The sequence below is a fragment of the Ranitomeya variabilis genome, chromosome 2, assembly GCF_051348905.1.
Source record: "Ranitomeya variabilis isolate aRanVar5 chromosome 2, aRanVar5.hap1, whole genome shotgun sequence".
Classification (NCBI taxonomy): domain Eukaryota; kingdom Metazoa; phylum Chordata; class Amphibia; order Anura; family Dendrobatidae; genus Ranitomeya; species Ranitomeya variabilis.
In genome coordinates, this window is record NC_135233.1 from 7812592 (window position 1) to 7839540 (window position 26949).

The 26949-nt window shown below is 54.4% G+C and overlaps 1 protein-coding gene across 1 annotated transcript in view; it reads right to left on the reverse strand.

Moving 5' to 3' along the window:
• Window positions 1-1468: 1468 nt before the first annotated feature.
• The window catches only part of CAPN11 (calpain 11), a 56429-nt gene continuing 30948 nt past the window's right edge, over window positions 1469-26949 (reverse strand). The window contains exons 5-23 of the mRNA XM_077281952.1: window positions 25146-25264; window positions 24909-25042; window positions 24529-24697; window positions 23953-24036; window positions 22760-22845; window positions 22405-22479; window positions 21383-21543; window positions 21131-21300; window positions 21016-21027; window positions 20122-20333; window positions 19906-19945; window positions 12007-12072; window positions 11875-11932; window positions 8774-8838; window positions 8010-8078; window positions 4731-4809; window positions 2659-2775; window positions 2511-2569; window positions 1469-1927 (exon numbers count right to left, since the gene is read on the reverse strand). Of these exons, the coding sequence (XP_077138067.1) occupies window positions 1901-1927; window positions 2511-2569; window positions 2659-2775; window positions 4731-4809; window positions 8010-8078; window positions 8774-8838; window positions 11875-11932; window positions 12007-12072; window positions 19906-19945; window positions 20122-20333; window positions 21016-21027; window positions 21131-21300; window positions 21383-21543; window positions 22405-22479; window positions 22760-22845; window positions 23953-24036; window positions 24529-24697; window positions 24909-25042; window positions 25146-25264 (1802 nt within the window). The 3' untranslated portion in view covers window positions 1469-1900. The remainder of the gene's footprint in view (window positions 1928-2510; window positions 2570-2658; window positions 2776-4730; window positions 4810-8009; window positions 8079-8773; window positions 8839-11874; window positions 11933-12006; window positions 12073-19905; window positions 19946-20121; window positions 20334-21015; window positions 21028-21130; window positions 21301-21382; window positions 21544-22404; window positions 22480-22759; window positions 22846-23952; window positions 24037-24528; window positions 24698-24908; window positions 25043-25145; window positions 25265-26949) is intronic.

Below are 26949 nucleotides of genomic sequence, written 5' to 3' on the forward strand. Positions count from 1 at the left end.
TCTTAAGTAGTCTTGCCTTTATTTGGACACACCTGCCAAACTAATGTGCACAGGTATCTGCAATTGCTTTCAGTGATATAAAGAGCCCTGACACACATCACTATCAATGAGTTTAAATGACAAACAAAAAATTCTAACCTTATCACTCCGAAACTCTTTGTGCAGAATAACTTGGAACACAGTGTAAAAAGGGATTCAAGTTGAAAATAAACACAGTTCTCTCATATAATTTCAGATCATGGCAAACCATGTGGCTTGGGGAGGGGCAACATCAAAATGCATCAGAGCAACTTGCAGAGCTGCTGATAGCATTCTTCCTGGCCAAAAACTGACTCACAACCCAGCAGGATTAAGATATGCCCTCTGGTCGTGACATCACTGAGTGGGCGGAGTTATAGAGTGCACTCCTACTTTCTTAGAGGGACTTAGAGTTATGGAACATTCATATCCACCGTAACTCCAGGATACAAACTCGTACAGCGACGACGGAATTACCATTGATCTTGTTTTGCAGCTGGCACTCTATTAAGACCAAACAGGACCTGGCTATGCACCGTGAGTACGCAGTAATTCATTTCTCGGATACCCAGGGTACAGGAAATTGGAAAACGCTCTGGGCGATGGCCCAGGCGATGCACATACCAAATATATAAATTTTTCATATTTCTAGTGCAGTAATGCAGTTCAATTTTCGTGTTTCATGTTTGCATGTTTCAGCGCTGCAGTGTGCTGCCTTATTTGCTTTACTATTAAGTTTGTACATGATCAAAAGAGCACATGGTTTCAGACAAAAGACTGGTTTTCTGCACACTCCTGCATTTGAGACGGAGAGGGGACAGAGTCCCACACTGGAGTTTCAGGTTACAGCTGTATTGTCAGCAGGGAGCAAGAGTTGGGAGGAAGGGGGGTCGGAAAGCCCTCAGCGTGTGTCTGTGCTCAGCTTTAATGGATGTAGCAGAGCTCAGTGTGCGTGATCATAAACAATCAAATACATCATATTCCTGACACCCCCATATATAGGACCTTCTATATTTTCTGTGCCCCCCCTATATAAGACCTCCTGTATTTGCTGCGCTCCCCTCCCATATACAGGCCCCTTGATAATTGCAGTGCCCCCATATATAGGACCTCTTATATTTGCTACGCCCCACTCTCATATACAAGACCCCCTATAGTGGCAGTGCCCCTCACACATAGGACCTCCTATATTTGCTGCGCTCCCCCCATATAGGGCCCCCTATATTTGCAGAGCCCCCCATATATAGGACCTACTACCATAGCCGTGCCCTCTCCCATATTCAGGACCTCCTATAGTTGCTGACCATCGCTCTATGTTTAGGACCACCGTAGATTCCAGGTCCAGTCTGTGACCCCGGGGGTCTCTGTAGAGGTGCCATCCCTCTCTTCTTGGATTTTCGGAGCGATTATGTTCAGGAATCATCGGGACATTTTCAGTTTTGTTTTTTTTATTAACATGCTCTAATAATATCCATGTTCCAGCAATCAGCGTACCCCGGGACTGATGCCCCCCGGGACAGACGCCCCCCCAGGACACAGACGCCCCCCAGTCCATGTACTCAGCCCTTCACCAGTGTGCGGTTATGACCATTTGGGGGTCTCGTTCAGCTCCGTCCCTGGAGACGTACAATACACAGGTGTCTGCGCTCATACTGGGGGTCGGCAGCGCTGGGCACCATTTGGAGGGGCCCCGACACCCCACACTGATGAGCTACAAGGCACCGGGCTCCCAGGGTTGCGATTGGCTGCAGTGCGATGAGTGGACCGTGGCCTCCATTCTCGCCATGTGAGCGGTGTCTTCGTGTTCCGTCCTAGTGATTATGTCCCTATAGCAGGAGGATAGTGGGAGCGGGGTCCGGGAGCGGGGGTGCAGGCGGAGGACCTACCCGCACATCGTCAGCGTCAGCCACTGCAAGAGACAGCGAAGAGTTAAGGGGGACGGTGCCATTTTTGGTGCGTGTTGGAGGCGGCTCCTCCTGTTTTGTTCTTGGTTCTGACCCTTAATTTCATTAGTCAATTGATTCATTATTTTTAGGGAGGCCCGAAAACCCCATGAAACAAATGTACACAACGTGCCCGGGCTGAAGGTTCACAGGCGCGAAATATCGGGGCGGCTGCTTGATTCCCTTTTCTACGTGTCTGAAAACTTAACGCAGTTTTAGGTAAAATTTGTGCAGAAATCTGAAAACTTCTCAATGGTTCACAAACTGTCAAGTAGATACAATGTGTCCTGTGTAACAGCCAATCACAGCACACCTCCTATTTATCCAGAGCGCTCTGATTGGCTGCTGTGAGTGGATGGGGCCGGGCTGGGTGGAGTCTGCCTGTGTCTTGCTGCCACCTGGTGGCCATACTGGATAAGACATTGGAAAAGGATGTGTAATGCAGGCTGATACCAGAGAGCAACAGCTTGTTACATGTACAGATGTAACTGCACCAGACTACATCAGAATTCCCAGCGGAGAGCGTGCCCATTGCTGGGGATTACCCACCTCTCCCAGGTTCATCTCCGCCGCACCGCTGCCTTCAGGGTCGATGCCCTTAAAAAATCCTTAAAAAAGAAAGAAAATGGCAGGAGTTGAGGATGAGGCCACACGGCATCATGGCCACCAGAATAACGAGGAGGAGACAGGGACTCACTGAACATGGCCTCCAGCTTCACCAGGCAACACACAAAGTTGTCAAAGTCGATTCCCAGATCGCTGTCAGCGTAACGAGCGACCAAAACCTGCATCAGCTTATTATTGAGCCGGAATCCTGGAGGGAGAAAGGGGCAGTGACTGAGACCCCCCAGAGGGAGAAATGGGAAGTGACTGAGACCCCCGCCACCCAGGATCAGGCGCCCCCCCCGGAGGGAGAAAGGGGCAGTGACTGAGACCCCTGCGGCCCAGGATCAGGCGCCCCCCCGGAGGGAGAAAGGGGCAGTGACTGAGACCCCTGCGGCCCAGGATCAGGCATCACCCCCCGGAGAGAAAGAGGCAGTGACTGAGACCCCCGCCGCCCAGGATCAGGCGCCCCCCCCGGAGGGAGAAAGGGGCAGTGACTGAGACCCCCGCCGCCCAGGATCAGGCGCCCCCCCGGAGGGAGAAAGGGGCAGTGACTGAGACCCCTGCGGCCCAGGATCAGGCGTCACCCCCCGGAGAGAAAGAGGCAGTGACTGAGACCCCCGCCGCCCAGGATCAGGCGCCCCCCCGGAGGGAGAAAGGGGCAGTGACTGAGACCCCTGCGGCCCAGGATCAGGCGTCACCCCCCGGAGAGAAAGAGGCAGTGACTGAGACCCCCGCCGCCCAGGATCAGGCGTCCCCCGGAGGGAGAGAAAAGGGCAGTGACTGAGACCCCCGCCGCCCAGGAACAGGCGCCCCCCAGAGGGAGAAAGGGGCAGTGACTGAGACCCCCGCCGCCCAGGATCAGGCGCCCCCCGGAGGGAGAGAAAAGGGCAGTGACCGAGACCCCCGCCGCCCAGGATCAGGCGTCACCCCCTGGAGAGAAAGAGGCAGTGACTGAGACCCCCGCCGCCCAGGATCAGGCGCCCCCCAGAGTGAGAAAGGGGCAGTGACAGACCCCCGCCGCCCAGGATCAGGCGCCCCCCAGAGGGAGAAAGGGGCAGTGACAGACCCCCGCGGCCCAGGATCAGGCGCCCCCCCCCCCCCGGAGGGAGAAAGGGGCAGTGGCTGAGACCCCCACGGCCCAGGAACAGGCGCCCCCCCGGAGGGAGAGAAAGGGGAAGTGACTGAGACCCCCACGGCCCAGGATCAGGTGCCCCCCCCGGAGGGGGAGAAAGGGGCAGTGACTGAGACCCCCGCCACCCAGGATCAGGCGCCCCCCCGGATGGAGAGAAAGGGGTAGTGACTGAGACCCCCGCCGCCCAGGAACAGGCGTCCCCCTGGAGGGAGAGAAAGGGGCAGTGACTGAGACCCCCGCGGCCCAGGATCAGGCGCCCCCCCAGAGGGAGAAAGGGGCAGTGACAGACCCCTGCGGCCCAGGATCAGGTGTCTCCCCCCGGAGGGAGAGGGGCAGTGACTCTGAGACCCCCGCGGCCCAGGATCAGGCGTCACCCCCGGAGGGAGCAAGGGGCAGTGACTGCGACCCCCGCGGCCCAGGATCAGGCATCCTCCCGGAGGGAGAGAAAGGGGCAGTGACTGAGACCCCCGCGGCCCAGGAACAGGCGCCCCCCCCCCGGAGGGAGAAAGGGGCGGTGACTGTGACCCCCGGTGGCCCAGGATCAGGCGCCCCCCCCCCGGAAGGGAGAGAAAGGGGCAGTGACTGAGACCCCCGCGGCCCAGAAACAGGCGTCCCCCCCCGGAGGGAGAAAGGGGCGGTGACTGTGACCCCCGGCGGCCCAGGATCAGGCGCCCCCCCAGAGGGAGAGAAAAGGGCAGTGACTGCGGCCCCCGCGGCTCAGGATCAGGCACCCCCCCAGAGGGAGAAAGGGGCAGTGACAGACCCCTGCGGCCCAGGATCAGGCGCCCCCCCGGAGGTAGAGAAAGGGGCACTGACTGCAGCCCCCGCGGCTCAGGAACAGGCATTCCCCCAGAGGGAGAGAGGGGAGAAGTGACTGCGACCCCTGCGGCCCAGGAGCAGGCGGCCCGGGAATAGGCGGCAGTCACCCCCCCACCCTGCGGCACCGGTAACAGGAGCCCCCCCATGGCCCGGGAACAGGCGCCCCCCCCTGGCAGCCCCCACGGCCCGGGAACAGATGGCCCCTAGCTTACCTGCGGACTCCAGTGCCATGCGCAGCTCGTAGGAGCTCATGGTTCCAGATTTGTCCACATCATGTTCCCGGAAGACGCCCTAAAACAGAACCAGCAATAATCAGAAGGATGGAGACTCCGAATCACAGACATGGCCGACCTTCCCGGCATGTTAGATGCTAGATTGCCGCACAGTACACTAATAGTGATGGCGGCTGATATGTGCGGCTGCTGGCGCCTCATGTCCGCTGATGATTCTCCGCAGGGCTATGTTCACACGTTGCGAGCTGCGTTTTCTGGATCCCAAAGTTCAGCTTTGCTTCCCCCACACAGTGCAGGGTGTGGGAAGAGGCAATGTCATCCAATTAGGGGACAGGGTTTTCAGACGTATAAAACCTCGGACTATTCTGAAGAAAATCAGCAGGAATCACAGGAGGGGAACGGCCAATGAGGGAGGGGAGGGGAAAGGCCAACAGGGGTGGAGGGGAAAGGCCAACAGGGGGGGAGGGGAAAGGCCAACAGGGGGGGGGGGGAGGGGAAAGGCCAACAGGGGGGGGGGGAGGGGAAAGGCCAACAGGGGGGGGGGAGGGGAAAGGCCAACAGGGGGGGGAGGGGAAAGGCCAACAGGGGGGGAGGGGAAAGGCAAACAGGGGGGAGGAGAACGGCAAACAGGGGAGAACGGCAAACAGGGGAGGAGAATGGCCAATGGCAGAAGGGAACATCCAACGGGTGAGGAGAACGGCCAACGAGGGAGGGGGAACGGCCAACGGGGGAGGGCAGAGGGGAACAGCCAACGGGTGAGGGGAACGGCCAATGAGGGAGGGGAACGGCCAACGGCAGAGGGGAACAGCCAACAACAGAGGGGAACAGCCAACGGCAGAGGGGGTGAAGTATGGGATTGATCCCAACGGGACGAGGTGAAGCCACAAAAGGATAGTCTTTGAGGAAGGGACTTGCCTTTGTTATCGGCTAGGTTCTCTATAATTGAATCCAACTTCTGGCCAAACAACCTTCCTGGAGAATATTCCAGATTACAGAGATGGTATTTGGAAAGTACGTCACCTGACAATGGCTTAATCCACAACGCTCTCCTCCCCACAGTAGACAGGGCCATGGCCCTAGCCGCCGACTTTATCATCTGTTCCGAAGCTCGCACAGAAAATCCACAGCTAGGTTCATGTGCTTAAACCCTTTAAGTAGATCCCATCCGGAGACCCTGGACTCAATATCCTCCTCCAGTCTGGCTAGCTACTGTCTAAGGGCCCTAGATGTTTCATGGGCTGAGATCCCAACGGAGGACTGTGCAACTGCCGAGCAGTAAGATCTCTTCAACGAGACCTCAATCCTCCGGTCCATAGGATCTTTAAGACTTGCAGCAACTTCAGAAGGAACAATAGTCTTTCTGGACAATCTAGCGATTGCTGTATCTACCTTAGGGGGAGACGGCCAGTCTTTAGACTGAGACTCATACAGGGGGTAGAGCGTTTTAAACCGTTTAGATTGAAACGGTGCCTTCTCTGGTCTTTGCCATTCACCCTTCATAAGGTCAAAGACCTTATCATCCACAGTAAAGGCCCTAAGCACTTTAGAGGTCGTAGGCAGCTCTGATGGACGTTCCTCCTGCACAGCTCTAATAAGCCTGACTGATTTTTCCACTGGAAAGTAGGTTTTCTTAGACAACGCTTCCTCAGAATCTGATGATGAAGATCTGATCTCATCAATGACCATAAGGTCTTCAGACTTGAGTCACTTCCTTGCGGAGAGGGGAAAGTCTGGAACATTTCCGAGCCTTAGAAGGTAAGGTATTAGATCTTGCGGAGACACCTATTAGGTCTTTTACCCATATGACTAAGTCTCTAATTGTGGGTTCCTCCGTACTGGGAACGCAGATATTGCACTTGGGAGGGGTAGACCGCAGAAGCACACTCCACGTGATGTCTTTTGGAGGTCGCTTTCCCGCCGCCAGAGGCAAAGCCGGCAGAATCCCGAGATGACACACTGGATAGCCAGCCATAAGACAAACATGCAGGATAAAAAACACTTAAGAAGGATGAAAAAAGGAGGGGAAGGAACTTCTCCCACCCCCTGTGATGAAGTCTGACAATCACAGAAAACCACCAGCAATATGGCAGCGCCCATAGAGGAGACAGGAAGACACTGTGGATCCCACAAGAGAAGGATGGACAGAAAGTGCTGACAGGAAGTAGCTACTTCACCCGGAAGGGAACTGTCAGCAGTGGCGCCTGTGGAGCAGACTAAAACCCTGGATAAGGAGGCACGGGGTAAGGGAGGACACAAGAGACGTCCCGCTGGCTCGGGGACAGAGTAAAAACTGATGGCTTCTGGGACACTTCCCCCTTATCCTGGGGGAGATGAGGGCGTGGGACTAAATCATTAAATATTCCACATGGTCCGTTTGGCCCCTTTCACACAGTAGTTTTTTGCCGTCAGTCACAATCCGTTTCCTCGATGGATCCGTCGCAGATTGTCAAAAAAACGAATCTGTTGCATCAGTTTTTCACAGATCCGACTAGCAGATCCGGCTAATTGAATCCTAAATAAATCGGAGCATGCTCAGATAAAAATAAATGGAATCTGGCGCCATAGGCTTCCATTCGAGCAAACGACGGACGGCGTTGTCCAATTTTTCAATGGACACAAAAAAAAGGTACATTGCCCGTCATCTCCGGCCACTGGACAAACAATTTTCAACGGATCCGGCGAACGACGGATGAAACGTGAGGCCATCCGTCACAATCCGTCACTAATACAAGTCTATGAGAAAAAACGGAACCCGCAGCATCAGTCACCAGATGGGCAAAAAACTGATGTGAAAGGGGCAGAGACATGGTAAGCCCATACTGTGCTGCTGTGGACATAGGGGAGCATGGCATTAACCAGAACTAATCAACAAACGCAGCTCAGACCCCGAATCTGGGGCAAAATGGGTCTGAATTCTGACATTTCGCTCAGTCCATCTCCTACTATTGTCCGATGTACAACTTGTCACAGCTGAGGGTTTGGCACCATGTGTTAGCCCGGGTAACACTGAGCTGAACACATCAGCAGCACAAGTCACTGCTGTTTGTTACAATGTATCAGTGAGATGTTCGGCTCGGTGTTGCCTGGACACACTGTAACAAACCCTCAGCTCAGTGACTGGTCACGTTCTGGCTCTTCTCAGTACAGCTGGCAGAGATCTTGACAAGGGTGAGGTAGATCTCTGTGCACAGTGAGCTACCCGACATCAGAACACATGCTGAGAGTTGTAGTCCGGCCACGGTTCATCCCCAGACTCACCAGCCAGCTCCGGATTTTGTTCCACAGGATCTGAAACTCCACAATCCCGAGCTTCCCGCTGCCGTCTTTCTGCGAGAGACTCAGTTAAAGAAATAAATCACTGCACTGTGCGCCCACAACACACACAGGAGGCGGGGGGCCACACACAGGAGGCGGGGGGCCACACACACTCGATCATGCTCCTCCTGCACTGACCACTAGGGGGAGCTCATTACATTAATACCTACACACATACAACAGCTCCCTCTGGTGGTGACTGACAGAAACATGAGTCCGAGAAATCTCTACAGGATGGAGCAAGAGAGAAAGCAAAAATGAGCCAAATCCTGCCCGCGAAGGACAGCTCCGGCCCCGGCCCGCGAAGGACAGCTCCGACCCCGGCCCGCGAAGGACAGCTCCGACCCCGGCCCGCGAAGGACAGCTCCGACCCCGGCCCGCGAAGGACAGCTCCGACCCCGGCCCGCGAAGGACAGCTCCGACCCCGGCCCGCGAAGGACAGCTCCGACCCCGGCCCGCGAAGGACAGCTCCGACCCCGGCCCGCGAAGGACAGCACCGACCCGGCCCGCTAAGGACAGCACCGACCCAGGCCCGTGAAGGACAGCACCGACCCAGCCCGCGAAGGGACGGATATGACCCCAGCCCACTAAGGACAGCACCGACCCCGGCCCGCGAGGGACAGCACTGACCTCCACACATGTTGATCGAACGGAGCCCATGTAATCAACAGTAACATCCTCCCCACAGATCCCATAGAGAAGGATACGTCCATGAGGTTGACCATCTGCCGGCAGGCCTCCATGCTGAACCCGTCCGTCTTCAGGTCCTTGTCTGTTGGCAGAAATAATGTGAAGCTGAGAACAATAACCACCATCATCTATGGTGGGCCGGACTTAGAGTTCCTAGGTGCTGGCTCTACATGGGCAACAATGGGACGATCCGTCACCCTGGTGCCTGGTAGTACTGGGTGCGGACAGTGCCGGCTCCACCAGTCGTCGTGTCCACAGAGTGGATGTTTAGCTCCAGATTCACAGATTTTTAGGAAACTTCTGCAGAAGCAGTGAGGTCTCCAGTGTGTGCAAGATCGGCGCCATACAGTGACGGCAGCGCAGCCGGGACCCCCCACACTGGCGACAGCGCAGCCAGGACACCCCACACTGGCGACAGCGCAGCCTGGACCCCCCACACTGGCGACAGCGCAGCCGGGACCCCCCACACTGGCGACAGCGCAGCCGGGACCCCCCACACTGGCGACAGCGCAGCCGGGACCCCCCACACTGGCGACAGCGCAGCCGGGACCCCCCACACTGGCGACAGCGCAGCCGGGACCCCCCACACTGGCGACAGCGCAGCCGGGACCCCCCACACTGGCGACAGCGCAGCCGGGACCCCCCACACTGGCGACAGCGCAGCCGGGACCCCCCACACTGGCAAAAGCGCAGCCGGGACCCCCCACACTGGCAACAGCGTAGCCGGGAACCACCACACACACAATGGAGTGGGCACAGCCGGACCCCTCTCACTGGCAACTGCACAGCCGGGACCCTCCACACAGTGAAGACGGCACAGCCGGGACCCTCCACACACTCGCACCCAACTAGCACTGTACATATATGACCAGAGTGCAGAGAAGATTAAGGGGCGCGTGCAGCTTCAGAATCCCCCCAGCACCCAGCTGCAGTTAGTTTCGTATCACACTCCTCCTCGTTTGCGCGGCTCCTCCCGGTGTTTTAGCTGCAGCAGAGACAGTAAGACACCGGGACCTCATCTCAAGCTGGATCATGCTGATAACGATGCTGTCAATGGCTCAGCTCTGCCCAAGATGTGACATCGGCGCTGCAGACAATAAGAGACTGGGGGCAGCGGTGCAGAGATTCAGTGCTTGATTCAGAGAGGGCAAGAAAAGAGCAGGTTTTACCCCCACGGTGATGATCTCCGCGAGCTGCCGAGCGCTTTCTTTGCTAGGTCTCACCGAATGCAAATACCAATGTGTCGCTTCTTGTAAGGCGCCGATTCGATGCTCGTATGTACGCGGAGCGTCTACTCTGGCTGTCAGTGATTTGTCTGTGTGTGTTACGTGGTCGATCCCTTAGAATACAGTTGTGTTTTCTCCACTCATGGTTAGTGGTTGGGTGAAGCCATTTATTGTCACTTCTGTGTTTTCTCTTTATAAATCATAATGACCCAAAACACCCAAATGACCCTGATCAGAAGTTCACATCCCCCAATTCCTTAATACCGTGTGTTGCCCTCTCTAACATCAATGACAGCTTGAAGTCTTTTGTGGTGGTTGTGGATGAGGGTCTTTATTTTCTCAGATGGTAAAGCTGCCCACTCTTCTTGGCAGAAAGCAAAAACCCTAGTCCATGCCCTCATCATCTCCCGCCTCGACTACTGTAACCTCCTGCTCTGTGGCCTCCCCTCTAACACTCTCGCACCCCTCCAATCTATTCTAAACTCTGCTGCCCAACAGGTTGACTTGGCCTTGTGGTTTGGATTGTTGTTATGTTGGAACACCCAAGTACGTCCCATGCGCAGCTTCCGATCTGATGAGTGCAAATTTGCCTCCAGTATTTGCTGATAACATTCTGCATTCATCTTTCCTTCAACTTTGACCAAGTTTCCTGTGCCTTTGTAGCTCACACATCCCCAAAACATCAGCGATCCACCTCCATGCTTTACAGTAGGAATGGTGTTCCTTTCATCATAGGCCTTGTTGACCTCTCTCCAAATGTAACGTTTATGGTTGAGGCCAACAAGTTCAATTTCGGTCTCATCACTCCAAATTACCTTGTTCCAGAAGTTTTGAGGCTTGTCTCTGTGCTGTTTTGCATATTGTAGGCAAGGTACTTTGTGGCATTTGCGCAGTAATGGCTTTCTTCTGGTGACGCAACCATGCAGCCCATTTTTCTTCAAGTGCCTCCTGATTGTGCATCTTGAAACAGCCACACCGCTAGTTTTCAGAGAGTCCTGTATTCCAGCTGATGATATTTGTGGGTTTTTCTTTGCATCCTGAACAATTTTCCTGGCAGTTGTGGATGACATTTTTGTTGGTCTACCTGACCGTGGTATTGTTTTTACAGAGCTCCTGATTTTCCATTTGTTAATCACAGTGTGAACGCTGCTGACTGGCATTATCAATTTCTTGGATATCTTTTTGTATCCCTTTCCTGTTTTATACAGTTCAACTAACTTTTACTGTAGATCCGTTGACAATTATTTTGCTTTCCCTATGACTCACAATCCAGAAATGTCAGTGGCTGGATGAAAGATGTAAGAGTCTGTCTGGATCCCAGAAACTCACTCAGCTTTTATGCACACACACTGATTACAAGCAAACAGGTCACAGGTGAGGATGTTACCTTTAGTAGCCATTCACACCCATCTGTGTCCACTTCTGTGCATGTTATCAGCCAAAATCACCAGGGTATGTGAATTTTTGATCAGGGTCATTTGGATGTTTTGGGTCATTATGATTTATAAAGAGAAAACACAGTAGTGACAATAAATGGCTTCACCCAACCACTAACCATGAGTGGAGGAAAAGTGTTGGTGTTATCATTCATATTCTCTGAAAAAAAGGCCAAGAAAGCAAAAATTGTGCCGGGGTGTGTAAACTTTTGAGCACAACTCTACACACACACACAACGCTCAATATATACATACACACGTGTGCACAGGGTGCACAGTATACACGGTCTGTATGGAGCATGAGCTGCCGTGGTGCATTGTGGGAGGACAGTGCAGTATATGATGCACACAGCACCATCCCCCATAATGCAATGCAACCCAGAGCACTGAATTCTGGGATATCAGTGGTGAGGGCAGCTCTGGATGTGACTGGAGTAGAGAAGTTGGGTCACTCACGTCGGGTCACCACTCTGTTCAAGATGGTCCGCAGCTCAAAGACGCTGATCTCCATGTCCTAAGGAAAAGCCGCAATCAGTGAAATCAGCTCCCGGCAGATCCCGAACCCTGAGCCGCCCGTCCCCCACTCACCGCTCCCGCCAGCTGCTGGAACATGTTCCTAAAGGCATCGTCCACGTCGTCCTCCGAGAGGTCCTCCTGAGAAGACAAAACCCCGAGACATTCAGCATGTCCTCCCTCCTGAGACTGCAGATCAGCCCCAACCTTGTCCTGCTCACACAGCTGGAGTCTTGTAACTATGTATCAGTGCAGCTACTCCCTGCACAACTCTCACTGATACATTGTAACAAGCCCTCAGATGTGTGAGCAGGACAAGGTCAGGGGGACAAGGACAGTGCGGCCCCCTACATCTCCTCCCTCATTCTATCACCTACCCGTCCTCTCCACAGTGCGGCCCCCCTACATCTCCTCCCTCATTCTATCACCTACCCGTCCTCTCCACAGTGCGGCCCCCCTACATCTCCTCCCTCATTCTATCACCTACCCGTCCTCTCCACAGTGCGGCCCCCCTACATCTCCTCCCTCATTCTATCACCTACCCGTCCTCTCTACAGTGCGGCCCCCCTACATCTCCTCCCTCATTCTATCACCTACCCGTCCTCTTCACAGTGCGGCCCACCCTACATCTCCTCCCTCATTCTATCACCTACCCGTCCTCTTCACAGTGCGGCCCATCCTACATCTCCTCCCTCATTCTATCACCTACCCGTCCTCTCCACAGTGCGGCCCCCCTACATCTCCTCCCTCATTCTATCACCTACCCGTCCTCTTCACAGTGCGGCCCATCCTACATCTCCTCCCTCATTCTATCACCTACCCGTCCTCTTCACAGTGCGGCCCCCCTACATCTCCTCCCTCATTCTATCACCTACCCGTCCTCTCCACAGTGTGGCCCCCCTACATCTCATCCCTCATTCTATCACCTACCCGTCCTCTCCACAGTGCGGCCCCCCTACATCTCCTCCCTCATTCTATCACCTACCCGTCCTCTCCACAGTGCGGCCCCCCTACATCTCCTCCCTCATTCTATCACCTACCCGTCCTCTTCACAGTGCGGCCCACCCTACATCTCCTCCCTCATTCTATCACCTACCCGTCCTCTCTACAGTGCGGCCCCCCTACATCTCCTCCCTCATTCTATCACCTACCCGTCCTCTTCACAGTGCGGCCCACCCTACATCTCCTCCCTCATTCTATCACCTACCCGTCCTCTTCACAGTGCGGCCCATCCTACATCTCCTCCCTCATTCTATCACCTACCCGTCCTCTCCACAGTGCGGCCCCCCTACATCTCCTCCCTCATTCTATCACCTACCCGTCCTCTTCACAGTGCGGCCCATCCTACATCTCCTCCCTCATTCTATCACCTACCCGTCCTCTTCACAGTGCGGCCCCCCTACATCTCCTCCCTCATTCTATCACCTACCCGTCCTCTCCACAGTGTGGCCCCCCTACATCTCATCCCTCATTCTATCACCTACCCGTCCTCTCCACAGTGCGGCCCCCCTACATCTCCTCCCTCATTCTATCACCTACCCGTCCTCTCCACAGTGCGGCCCCCCTACATCTCCTCCCTCATTCTATCACCTACCCGTCCTCTTCACAGTGCGGCCCACCCTACATCTCCTCCCTCATTCTATCACCTACCCGTCCTCTCCACAGTGCGGCCCCCCTACATCTCCTCCCTCATCTCTATCACCTACCCGTCCTCTCCACAGTGCGGCCCCCCTACATCTCCTCCCTCATTCTATCACCTACCCGTCCTCTCCACAGTGCGGCCCCCCTACATCTCCTCCCTCATTCTATCACCTACCCGTCCTCTCCACAGTGCGGCCCACCCTACATCTCCTCCCTCATCTCTATCACCTACCCGTCCTCTCCACAGTGCGGCCCCCCTACATCTCCTCCCTCATTCTATCACCTACCCGTCCTCTCCACAGTGCGGCCCCCCTACATCTCCTCCCTCATTCTATCACCTACCCGTCCTCTTCACAGTGCGGCCCACCCTACATCTCCTCCCTCATTCTATCACCTACCCGTCCTCTCCACAGTGCGGCCCCCCTACATCTCCTCCCTCATTCTATCACCTACCCGTCCTCTCCACAGTGCGGCCCCCCTACATCTCCTCCCTCATTCTATCACCTACCCGTCCTCTCCACAGTGCGGCCCACCCTACATCTCCTCCCTCATTCTATCACCTACCCGTCCTCTTCACAGTGCGGCCCACCCTACATCTCCTCCCTCATTCTATCACCTACCCGTCCTCTTCACAGTGCGGCCCATCCTACATCTCCTCCCTCATTCTATCACCTACCCGTCCTCTCCACAGTGCGGCCCACCCTACATCTCCTCCCTCATCTCTATCACCTACCCGTCCTCTTCACAGTGCGGCCCACCCTACATCTCCTCCCTCATTCTATCACCTACCCGTCCTCTCCACAGTGCGGCCCCCCTACATCTCCTCCCTCATTCTATCACCTACCCGTCCTCTCCACAGTGCAGCCCACCCTACATCTCCTCCCTCATCTCTATCACCTACCCGTCCTCTCCACAGTGCGGCCCCCCTACATCTCCTCCCTCATTCTATCACCTACCCGTCCTCTCCACAGTGCGGCCCCCCTACATCTCCTCCCTCATTCTATCACCTACCCGTCCTCTCCACAGTGCGGCCCCCCTACATCTCCTCCCTCATTCTATCACCTACCCGTCCTCTTCACAGTGCGGCCCATCCTACATCTCCTCCCTCATTCTATCACCTACCCGTCCTCTCCACAGTGCGGCCCCCCTACATCTCCTCCCTCATTCTATCACCTACCCGTCCTCTCCACAGTGCGGCCCCCCTACATCTCCTCCCTCATTCTATCACCTACCCGTCCTCTTCACAGTGCGGCCCACCCTACATCTCCTCCCTCATTCTATCACCTACCCGTCCTCTCCACAGTGCGGCCCCCCTACATCTCCTCCCTCATTCTATCACCTACCCGTCCTCTCCACAGTGCGGCCCCCCTACATCTCCTCCCTCATTCTATCACCTACCCGTCCTCTCCACAGTGCGGCCCCCCTACATCTCCTCCCTCATTCTATCACCTACCCGTCCTCTCCACAGTGCGGCCCCCCTACATCTCCTCCCTCATTCTATCACCTACCCGTCCTCTTCACAGTGCGGCCCACCCTACATCTCCTCCCTCATTCTATCACCTACCCGTCCTCTCCACAGTGCGGCCCCCCTACATCTCCTCCCTCATTCTATCACCTACCCGTCCTCTCCACAGTGCGGCCCCCCTACATCTCCTCCCTCATTCTATCACCTACCCGTCCTCTCCACAGTGCGGCCCCCCTACATCTCCTCCCTCATTCTATCACCTACCCGTCCTCTCCACAGTGCGGCCCCCCTACATCTCCTCCCTCATTCTATCACCTACCCGTCCTCTCCACAGTGCGGCCCACCCTACATCTCCTCCCTCATTCTATCACCTACCCGTCCTCTTCACAGTGCGGCCCACCCTACATCTCCTCCCTCATTCTATCACCTACCCGTCCTCTCCACAGTGCGGCCCCCCTACATCTCCTCCCTCATTCTATCACCTACCCGTCCTCTCCACAGTGCGGCCCCCCTACATCTCCTCCCTCATTCTATCACCTACCCGTCCTCTCCACAGTGCGGCCCACCCTACATCTCCTCCCTCATTCTATCACCTACCCGTCCTCTTCACAGTGCGGCCCACCCTACATCTCCTCCCTCATTCTATCACCTACCCGTCCTCTTCACAGTGCGGCCCATCCTACATCTCCTCCCTCATTCTATCACCTACCCGTCCTCTCCACAGTGCGGCCCCCCTACATCTCCTCCCTCATTCTATCACCTACCCGTCCTCTCCACAGTGCGGCCCCCCTACATCTCCTCCCTCATTCTATCACCTACCCGTCCTCTCCACAGTGCGGCCCACCCTACATCTCCTCCCTCATTCTATCACCTACCCGTCCTCTCTACAGTGCGGCCCCCCTACATCTCCTCCCTCATTCTATCACCTACCCGTCCTCTTCACAGTGCGGCCCCCCTACATCTCCTCCCTCATTCTATCACCTACCCGTCCTCTCCACAGTGCGGCCCCCCTACATCTCCTCCCTCATTCTATCACCTACCCGTCCTCTCCACAGTGCGGCCCCCCTACATCTCCTCCCTCATTCTATCACCTACCCGTCCTCTCCACAGTGCGGCCCCCCTACATCTCCTCCCTCATTCTATCACCTACCCGTCCTCTCCACAGTGCGGCCCCCCTACATCTCCTCCCTCATTCTATCACCTACCCGTCCTCTCCACAGTGCGGCCCCCCTACATCTCCTCCCTCATTCTATCACCTACCCGTCCTCTCCACAGTGCGGCCCCCCTACATCTCCTCCCTCATTCTATCACCTACCCGTCCTCTCCACAGTGCGGCCCCCCTACATCTCCTCCCTCATTCTATCACCTACCCGTCCTCTCCACAGTGCAGCCCCCCTACATCTCCTCCCTCATTCTATCACCTACCCGTCCTCTCCACAGTGCGGCCCCCCTACATCTCCTACCTCATTGTATCACCTACCCGTCCTCTCCACAGTGCGGCCCCCTACATCTCCTACCTCATTCTATCACCTACCCGTCCTCTCTACAGTGCGGCCCCCCTACATCTCCTACCTCATTGTATCACCTACCCGTCCTCTCCACAGTGCGGCCCACCCTACATCTCCTCCCTCATTCTATCACCTACCCGTCCTCTCCACAGTGCGGCCCCCTACATCTCCTCCCTCATTCTATCACCTACCCGTCCTCTCCACAGTGCGGCCCCCCTACATCTCCTCCCTCATTCTATCACCTACCCGTCCTCTCCACAGTGCGGCCCCCCTACATCTCCTCCCTCATTCTATCACCTACCCGTCCTCTCCACAGTGCGGCCCCCCTACATCTCCTCCCTCATTCTATCACCTACCCGTCCTCTCCACAGTGCGGCCCCCCTACATCTCCTCCCTCATTCTATCACCTACCCGTCCTCTCCACAGTGTGGCCCCCCTACATCTCCTACCTCATTCTATCACCTACCCGTCCTCTCTACAGTGCGGCCCCCCTACATCTCCTACCTCATTGTATCACCTACCCGTCCTCTCCACAGTGCGGCCCCCCTACATCTCCTCCCTCATTCTATCACCTACCCGTCCTCTCCACAGTGCGGCCCCCCTACATCTCCTCCCTCATTCTATCACCTACCCGTCCTCTCCACAGTGCGGCCCCCCTACATCTCCTCCCTCATTCTATCACCTACCCGTCCTCTCCACAGTGCGGCCCCCCTACATCTCCTCCCTCATTCTATCACCTACCCGTCCTCTCCACAGTGCGGCCCCCCTACATCTCCTCCCTCATTCTATCACCTACCCGTCCTCTCCACAGTGTGGCCCCCCTACATCTCCTACCTCATTCTATCACCTACCCGTCCTCTCTACAGTGCGGCCCCCCTACATCTCCTACCTCATTGTATCACCTACCCGTCCTCTCCACAGTGCGGCCCACCCTACATCTCCTCCCTCATTCTATCACCTACCCGTCCTCTCCACAGTGCGGCCCCCCTACATCTCCTCCCTCATTCTATCACCTACCCGTCCTCTCCACAGTGCGGCCCCCTACATCTCCTCCCTCATTCTATCACCTACCCGTCCTCTCCACAGTGCGGCCCTCCTACATCTCCTCCCTCATTTCTATCACCTACCTGTCCTCTCCACAGTGCGGCCCCCCTACATCTCCTCCCTCATTCTATCACCTACCCGTCCTCTCCACAGTGCGGCCCCCCTACATCTCCTCCCTCATTCTATCACCTACCCGTCCTCTCTACAGTGCGGCCCCCCTACATCTCCTCCCTCATTCTATCACCTACCCGTCCTCTCCACAGTGCGGCCCCCCTACATCTCCTCCCTCATTCTATCACCTACCCGTCCTCTCCACAGTGCGGCCCACCCTACATCTCCTCCCTCATCTCTATCACCTACCCGTCCTCTCCACAGTGCGGCCCCCCTACATCTCCTCCTTCATTCTATCACCTACCCGTCCTCTCCACAGTGCGGCCCCCCTACATCTCCCTCATTCTATCACCTACCCGTCCTCTCTACAGTGCGGCCCCCCTACATCTCCTCCCTCATTCTATCACCTACCCGTCCTCTCCACAGTGCGGCCCACCCTACATCTCCTCCCTCATCTCTATCACCTACCCGTCCTCTCCACAGTGCGGCCCACCCTACATCTCCTCCCTCATCTCTATCACCTACCCGTCCTCTTCACAGTGCGGCCCCCCTACATCTCCTCCCTCATCTCTATCACCTACCCGTCCTCTCCACAGTGCGGCCCCCCTACATCTCCTCCTTCATTCTATCACCTACCCGTCCTCTCCACAGTGCGGCCCCCCTACATCTCCCTCATTCTATCACCTACCCGTCCTCTCTACAGTGCGGCCCCCCTACATCTCCTCCCTCATCTCTATCACCTACCCGTCCTCTCCACAGTGCGGCCCACCCTACATCTCCTCCCTCATCTCTATCACCTACCCGTCCTCTCCACAGTGCGGCCCCCCTACATCTCCTCCCTCATCTCTATCACCTACCCGTCCTCTCCACAGTGCGGCCCCCCTACATCTCCTCCTTCATTCATCACCTACCCGTCCTCTCCACTGCAGCCATGAGCACCACACATACTGGCTGGTGACATCTCATGCAGCCATTATCCATCCCCCGCTCCCTGGCCGGACCATTATAATAATAAGCCCCTGTACAGTGTCTCCCCCTCCTCACTGTAGATTGTAAGCTCTTTAGAGCAGGGGCGTCTCATTTTGCTTTAACCCCTTAGTGACCACCAATATGTCTTTTTACGGACGTGTGATATAAGAGACAGGCGATGGCTTCAGGACTAACAGCTGTCCACTGTAGCTGACAACTTGCTGCATCAGCCACGATCAGTGTTGGCACCGACTGCAGTCGTTTCACCCCTTAAATGCTGCGGTCAATAGTGACTCTGGCATCTAGATGGTTAACAGAGTGTGGGGGCTTCCTCCTTAACCCCATCGGCACCCTGAGATCTTAATCATGTGGTCCTGGTGTTTGTCAGGGCAGCTGATGGACAAATAATGGCCTTAGAGGCGGCCGGCTCAGACGTTATCATTATTTAGGTGGCAGAAATAGACTTTTCGTTCCTATCATGCCACTTTGCATTAATTCCTGAAAAGCACCTGAAGGGTTAATTAACTACCCGAAATTAATTCTGAATGCATTGAGGGCGTGCGTTTTTTAAAATGGTCTCACTTTTGAGGGTTTCCAATATATAGGACCCCCAAAAGTCACTTCACACATGGACAGGTACCTAAAAAAAGAGTTTTGTAAATTTCCTTGAAAAAAATCAAAAATTCCTGCTGCGTTGTTAAACCTCCGAAAATGCAAACAAAATAAAATGACATTTTACAAATGTCCTTAAGTAAAGCCGACATGTGGGGAATGTTATTTACTCATGGTTTTCTGTGGTATCTGGATTACAGGGATAATCACTCACATTTCGAAAATTGCAATTTTCAAAAAAAATTGGCAAATTTATAATATTTTTATAAATTAACAGAAAACATAGGACCTTAAATTTATCATTATCATAAAGGACAATGCGTCACAAAAAAACAAACAGTCTCAGAGTCACTGGGCTGGATTCAAGCATTCCAGATCCAGGTCAGAGTTACAAAAATTGGCCCAGTCACTAAGGGGTTAATTACTGTATTATCTCTAACGTCTTGTGTATGAATTGTTAACCTGTAAATCGCTGTGGAATATGTTGGTGCTATATAAAGATTATTATTATAGGTCCCCGGCGGCAGAGATCAGGGCCGACACCTCACGGGATCCAATCACCGCGACATCTCAACCACCGATCGACCCCAACTATCAGAGCAACATCCAATCCCACGGTCCTACCTGATCCGGAAGATCCGCAGACACCTCTTCATCCAGCTCCCTGCAGAGAAAAGAACAGGGTGAGAAGTCGGACCCCCGACAGCCCAATAATACCGAGCAGCATGCAGAAGAGAAAGACCTGATGACAGGGTGAATATTATGACTTAGCACATGGCACAGACTCCGCACATGGCACAGACTCCGCCCAGCGCCAGCACTGGCTCCGCCCACACTCACTGCGTCTCTGACTGCTTTTCCGTGAAGACTCTCAGCACGAAGTCTCCCTCCTTGTTCGGCTCGAAGGTGGATGGGACGATGAGATACTCCCCGGGGGGCAGGCGGACCTGGTTGCTCACTTCCCGCAGGTTTATGAAGGTCTCGGAGCGGGCACAGGACTGGTGTCGTAGGAAGAAATCCTTCTTAAGGTGAACGGACTGGCAGCCCTTAAACTGTAAGCGTTAAAAGCGTCAGAAAACAAGAACATATCCAGGAAAAGAAAAGCAGCCACAAAGAAGGAAATGTGGAGCCCAGAGGATAAGGAACTGGAGGCGAAGGGAAACAAGGAGGAGGAAGGAGAAGGGGAACAAGGAGGAGGAAGGAGAAGGGGAACAAGGAGGAGGAAGGCGAAGGGGAACAAGGAGGAGGAAGGTGAAGGGGAACAAGGAGGAGGAAGGCGAAGGGGAACAAGGAGGAGGAAGGCGAAGGGGAACAAGGAGGAGGAAGGCGAAGGGGAACAAGGAGGAGGAAGGTGAAGAGGAACAAGGAGGAGGAAGGAGAACAAGGAGGAAGGAGAACAAGGAGGAGGGAGGTGAAGGAGAACAAGGAGGAGGAAGGCGAAAGACGGAAGAAGAGGAATAGAAATAAAGGAAGGCGAGGAAGGTCCCTTCATCCTCCACTTCATCTCCTGCCAGATCCTTGTCTCTAAGTGTCCCCGACCCTGACCTAGTAATAGGTGCAGATCCATACAATCCATCTGTCCAGGTGCAGGACCCCCTGACCCACTTACCACTCCACTCTCAGTAAGGACCCCCATTTTAGATGGCCATTTGGACATCTTATCCTGAACCACCATCACATATCCAACCCCACAACCCATCAGTGTCCATCATACGCCATGTTTGCTGCACGTACCTCATCTGGGACCTACAGGGAACAGGAGGAAAGAAGAGAATGATTGATGGGGACAAATGACAAGACTGCATGGAGGGCGATAAGGACAGATGGGAAACTTGCACCCGCCACTCACCTCATACACAGCGAAGCCGATGGTGTGCATGTCTCCGCCCACCTTTCGCTCTCGCCGGCGGTTTTTCTGCATGAGCGCCACCATGAAGCTACAGGCAAGCTCATTATCATCTGGGTCATCGTCCTCTTCCAGAAGTGTGATCTTAAACTGAGGGTTGATCCAGAAAGTGGCTGCAACCAGAGACAGAAGTGAGGTGGGTGCTTGGTGTCCAAAAAGAGCAGTAGGGCTCATGGAGCACCATGCCCCTCTTACCTGGATTGTTCCTGCAGCCCCCGGCGGTGCTGCCCCTCCGCCAGGTCCCCTCATACATGGTCGTGTGCCACTTGCTAAGATCATCTTTGCAGAGCGCGTCGGGGGTAAGATTACAGATCTCCAGTCGTGAAAATTGGCGCAGAAATTCTTGGAAGGACATCCTGAGGAGCGGCGGAGAGGAGTAAGGGGTCTACAGCGAGGAGAACACTAAAGATGGCTGACTATGGGGCCTAATACAGGGAGGTGAATAACCAATGCTACGACCTCTAGCCAATCGCTCTTCTCATAGTAAAAAAAAAATAAATAAAAATAGAAGAAAAAAAAAAAAAACTCCTTAAAAGCAAAAATACAAGAAAATCTTTCTTCAGTAAATACTTGGACAATCCCGCGAGGGGGACACCTGGTGGGATCAGGGGATCTTACTGGTCCGGTCACGGATAATCCACAGCCATAGCTGCAGACTAGACGCACATTTCCATATGGATTTTTTCGTCTTGGTGGGTGCGTAGTGTAGATCTCTTACAGCCTACAAGCGATTCTCATCTTGTTACCAAACCTTTATTATTGTATTTATTTTGGGACGATCTGTAACTTGGTTGTTTGATTTTTCACCTATTTCTTGGCCCATGTCCATGGGCCTCTATACGGTCTCAGTTCTGTGGATCACCAAGGACGGATTTATTCTCTGCAGTACACCTTTCTTTTTTGTGTTTTTAAACATTTTATGTATTGACTGAATAAAGATTTTTTTTGTATTACGGTATATATTTTCTTTAAGGAGTTCCTTCCTTCTATTTTTTTTTCTGCAATTTAGAAACTTTCATTACTCTTGACCATATGTTGGTTATCTCGCTCTTCTCATAGTGTCCAGAGTACGGGAAGAGGGCCAATACCTTTACTATCATTGGCTTCACTAGGTCTCCTGTCTGTCTAGGACCCCAAACCTAATGACAAGGAAAATTCATGGAAGATCAAAGATGACAAGAAAACCCCCTCATTGGACAATGTTCCTAAACACCCACCAGAACTCGCCATCCTCCATCTTCAGGCACAGGTCTTCCCGCTCTGATGGATCAACCTCATTCCATTCAGAAGAGCTGAAGAAGACAAAGAAGGGTCAACTGCTGAGAGCCTACAACTCCTCAAGTCCTATCAGCTACACAAGTCATGGAGAGCAGTCCTCTACGTTGACATGTGATCAATGAGGTGGGACACCATCGTTTCTGTGGACTATTAAGTCATGGAGTCCTCTAGAAAATGAAAACCCAAAGTGGAAGCAGGCGACAAAAAGAATTTGCATGGATACCAAAGAAATTCTAGTTAAAGCAATCTCCTCCTCACAGTGGAGATTATATCCACACAGGTCAGTTTTCTTACTTATCGCTCCAAGCTCCTGTCCACTCCACCTGGCCCCAAGGATTGCGAATGCGGATGAGCTTCTCCACCTTTCCTCGGTAATTTACCTGTTGATGGAGGAGATGACAACTGAAGGCCTTGAATCTAGTATATCTGTTAGAGGATCATTGCTCCAGTTTTTCAACCTCTGCAGCTTTCGACACTGTTGACCACCCTCTCCTACTCTCTAGGCTCCAGTCACTAGGCATTAAGGACACTGCTCTCTCCTGGTTCTCTTCCTATCTTTCTGACCGCTCCTTCAGTGTTCTGTTCTCCGGCTCCCCTTCATCTCCTCTTCCTCTCACTGTCGGGGTACCCCAGGGCTCAGTCCTTGGCCCCTTCTCTTCTCTCTCTACACGGCCCCAATTGGACAGACCATCAGCAGATTTGGCTTTCAGTACCATCTTTATGCTGATGACACACAACTATACACGTCATCCCCTGACCTTACCCCGCTGTACTACAGAACTTCGCCACTGACTGTCTGTCCGCAGTCTCTGACATCATGTCCACTCTCTATCTGAAACTCAACCTCTCCAAAAATGAACTTCTTCTGCTCCCGCCATCTACTAACCTCCCTAAACCTGACATTTCCGTCTCCGTGGGTGGCACCATAATAACACCCCGGCAGCAGGCACGCTGTCTGGGTGTTATGTTTGACTCCGATCTCTCCTTCACCTCCCATATACAATCTCTTGCCCTTTCTTGCCGCTTACACCTAAAGAACATCTCTAGAATCCGCCCCTTTTCTCACCATGGAAACAACAAAGACCCTCACTGTTGCCCTGATCCTCTCCCGCCTGGACTACTGTAACGCTCTATTAATTGGCCTCCCCCTTACTCGACTTTGCCCTCTCAAGTCTATCCTTAATGCGGCAGCTAGGGTCGTCCATCTGGCTAATAGGTACTCGGACTGCTCTGTGCCAGTCATTGGACTGGCGGCCCATACATTTCAGGATCCAATTTATACTGCTTGTTTTCACCCACAAAGCTCTCCACAGTGCGGCTCCCCTACATCTCCTCCTCATTTCTATCACCTACCTGTCCTCTCCACAGTGCGGCCCCCCTACATCTCCTCCCTCATTTCTGTCTATCACTCAACCCGCTCTCCACAGTGTGGACCCCATAAAGATTATTATGTACTAGCTTTTAGAAAGCCCCATTGCAGTCCCTACCTCCTTGAGAGCCGTTACAGAATATGCGTGGCCCTTCACCAACTTCTTGAAGGTAATGGCTTCCATATCAAAGGCACTAGTGATCTAAGAAGAGAAGTTAGAGTTTACAAAAAGGAAAAACAAACAAACAAAAACACCCCCACAAAAGTACAAGGGTACTGCTGTGGGGGCTGCACAGAGTCCTATAAAATATAGACAGACGGCTAAACTGGGGCATTCCATGAGAGCAGAGGCGTAGCGGTTATTATTACCCTCAGACAAGTGTTGTTAGATGTTAGATGAAACCCTTTGATAGCCATATTGTGTCTCTACATGGAGACAGTAACTTTTTCTTGTTTTCATTAGTTGACAGTACTTTATTCCCCATGAGCCCAGGAGGCGTTACTACCCACAGATATCTGAGTCCTGTGTCAGTATAAATGGGGAGGGAAAATTTTCCTGAAGGGATATTTGTAATTAGTGAACTAAAACTCATTCATGGATAACAGATGACAATGGCATGGTATGAATATACCGACCATCTCATACTTATGTGAAGTCCATGATGGATGTGTGTAAGGATGAGCAGCTACTTACATCAATGGAGCAGCCCAGCAGGGACCCTCGGGACAGTGCTCGGCTGATGATTTTATCCAAGTCACGTGGGGCTTTCCGCAGTTCATACATCATGGCGACCCCACCAGTAAAGTCTTCAAACCCCTCTGTGGTGCTACCGCCAGAGAGGGCCTCATAGGAACCATTCAGCCTGGAGAAAGAGAGAGGATAAGGGCTGCCATCAAAAAGACGCAGTGGAATAACAGATGATATCACCATCACCGAGTGTGAATATGTGAGTGTCGGAGTGTAAGAGTGAGGGTGACAGCCAATGTTGGAGGGTCTTCAAGTATGTAGGAGCTACCTATTACATTTGCGCTGGGTCCCCCTGCGGCCCCAGTGGCGGCTCGGTGATTACTCACTTGGCGTAGGCTTTTTCCAGCAGCGCACTCCAGAACTCCGAACACTCAGCCGAGTGGACAAAGACCAACTCCCCATCCTTCACTGGCAGCCGGTCATCAATCACCACATCCACCCACTCCCCGAACTGCCAGATCTGAAGACGATGGGGCAAATACAGTGAGCACACGGGAAGGAGCACGCAACTAAAAATCAAATAAATCTCTCCATTAAAGCCCTGTGATGCGGCTGTGTTATACCTGGAAATGGAAAATCCCTGCATAATCTTCCTGGAAGCTCTGCCCATGAGGAACGACGCGGTGCAGTAGATCCTCGTTCAGCGTCAGGGACCCAATAGCAGCCAAGAGCCAGCAGTCACCTGCAAAGAATCAGACCCGACCATCAATGCACCAGAGCACCAACCGCCGCTCAGAGCACAATCCGCCACCCCAGAGCACAATCCGCCACCCCAGAGCACCAACCGCCACCCCAGAGCACCATCCGCCACCCCAGAGCACCATCCGCCACCCCAGAGCACCATCCGCCACCCCAGAGCACCATCCCGCCACCCCAGAGCACAATCCGCCACCCCAGAGCACAATCCGCCACCCCAGAGCACAATCCGCCACGCCAGAGCACAATCCGCCACGCCAGAGCACAATCCGCCACCCCAGAGCACAATCCGCCAACCCAGAGCACAATCCGCCAACCCAGAGCACAATCCGCCAACCCAGAGCACAAATTGCCACCCCAGAGCACAATCCGCCACCCCAGAGCACAATCCGCCACCCCAGAGCACAATCCGCCACCCCAGAGCACAAATCGCCGCCCCAGAGCACAAACCGCCGCCCCAGAGCACAAATCGTTGCTCCAGAGCACAAAAAGCAGCCCCAGAGCACAATCATCCAACCCAGAGCACAATAATCCAACCCAGAGCACAATCCGCCAACCCAGAGCACAATCCGCCAACCCAGAGCACAATCCGCCAACCCAGAGCACAAATCGCCACCCCAGAGCACAATCCACCACCCCAGAGCATAATCCGCCACCCCAGAGCACAATCCGCCACCCCAGAGCACAATCCGCCACCCCAGAGCACAATCCGCCACCCCAGAGCACAATCCGCCACCCCAGAGCACAATCCGCCACCCCAGAGCACAATCCGCCACGCCAGAGCACAATCCGCCAACCCAGAGCACCATCCGCCACCCCAGAGCACAATCCGCCACCCCAGAGCACAATCCGCCACCCCAGAGCACAATCTGCCACCCCAGAGCACAATCCGCCACGCCAGAGCACAATCCGCCAACCCAGAGCACCATCCGCCACCCCAGAGCACCATCCGCCACCCCAGAGCACCATCCGCCACCCCAGAGCACCATCCCGCCACCCCAGAGCACAATCCGCCACCCCAGAGCACAATCCGCCACCCCAGAGCACAATCCGCCACGCCAGAGCACAATCCGCCACGCCAGAGCACAATCCGCCACCCCAGAGCACAATCCGCCAACCCAGAGCACAATCCGCCAACCCAGAGCACAATCCGCCAACCCAGAGCACAAATTGCCACCCCAGAGCACAATCCGCCACCCCAGAGCACAATCCGCCACCCCAGAGCACAATCCGCCACCCCAGAGCACAAATCGCCGCCCCAGAGCACAAACCGCCGCCCCAGAGCACAAATCGTTGCTCCAGAGCACAAAAAGCAGCCCCAGAGCACAATCATCCAACCCAGAGCACAATAATCCAACCCAGAGCACAATCCGCCAACCCAGAGCACAATCCGCCAACCCAGAGCACAATCCGCCAACCCAGAGCACAAATCGCCACCCCAGAGCACAATCCACCACCCCAGAGCATAATCCGCCACCCCAGAGCACAATCCGCCACCCCAGAGCACAATCCGCCACCCCAGAGCACAATCCGCCACCCCAGAGCACAATCCGCCACCCCAGAGCACAATCCGCCACGCCAGAGCACAATCCGCCAACCCAGAGCACCATCCGCCACCCCAGAGCACAATCCGCCACCCCAGAGCACAATCCGCCACCCCAGAGCACAATC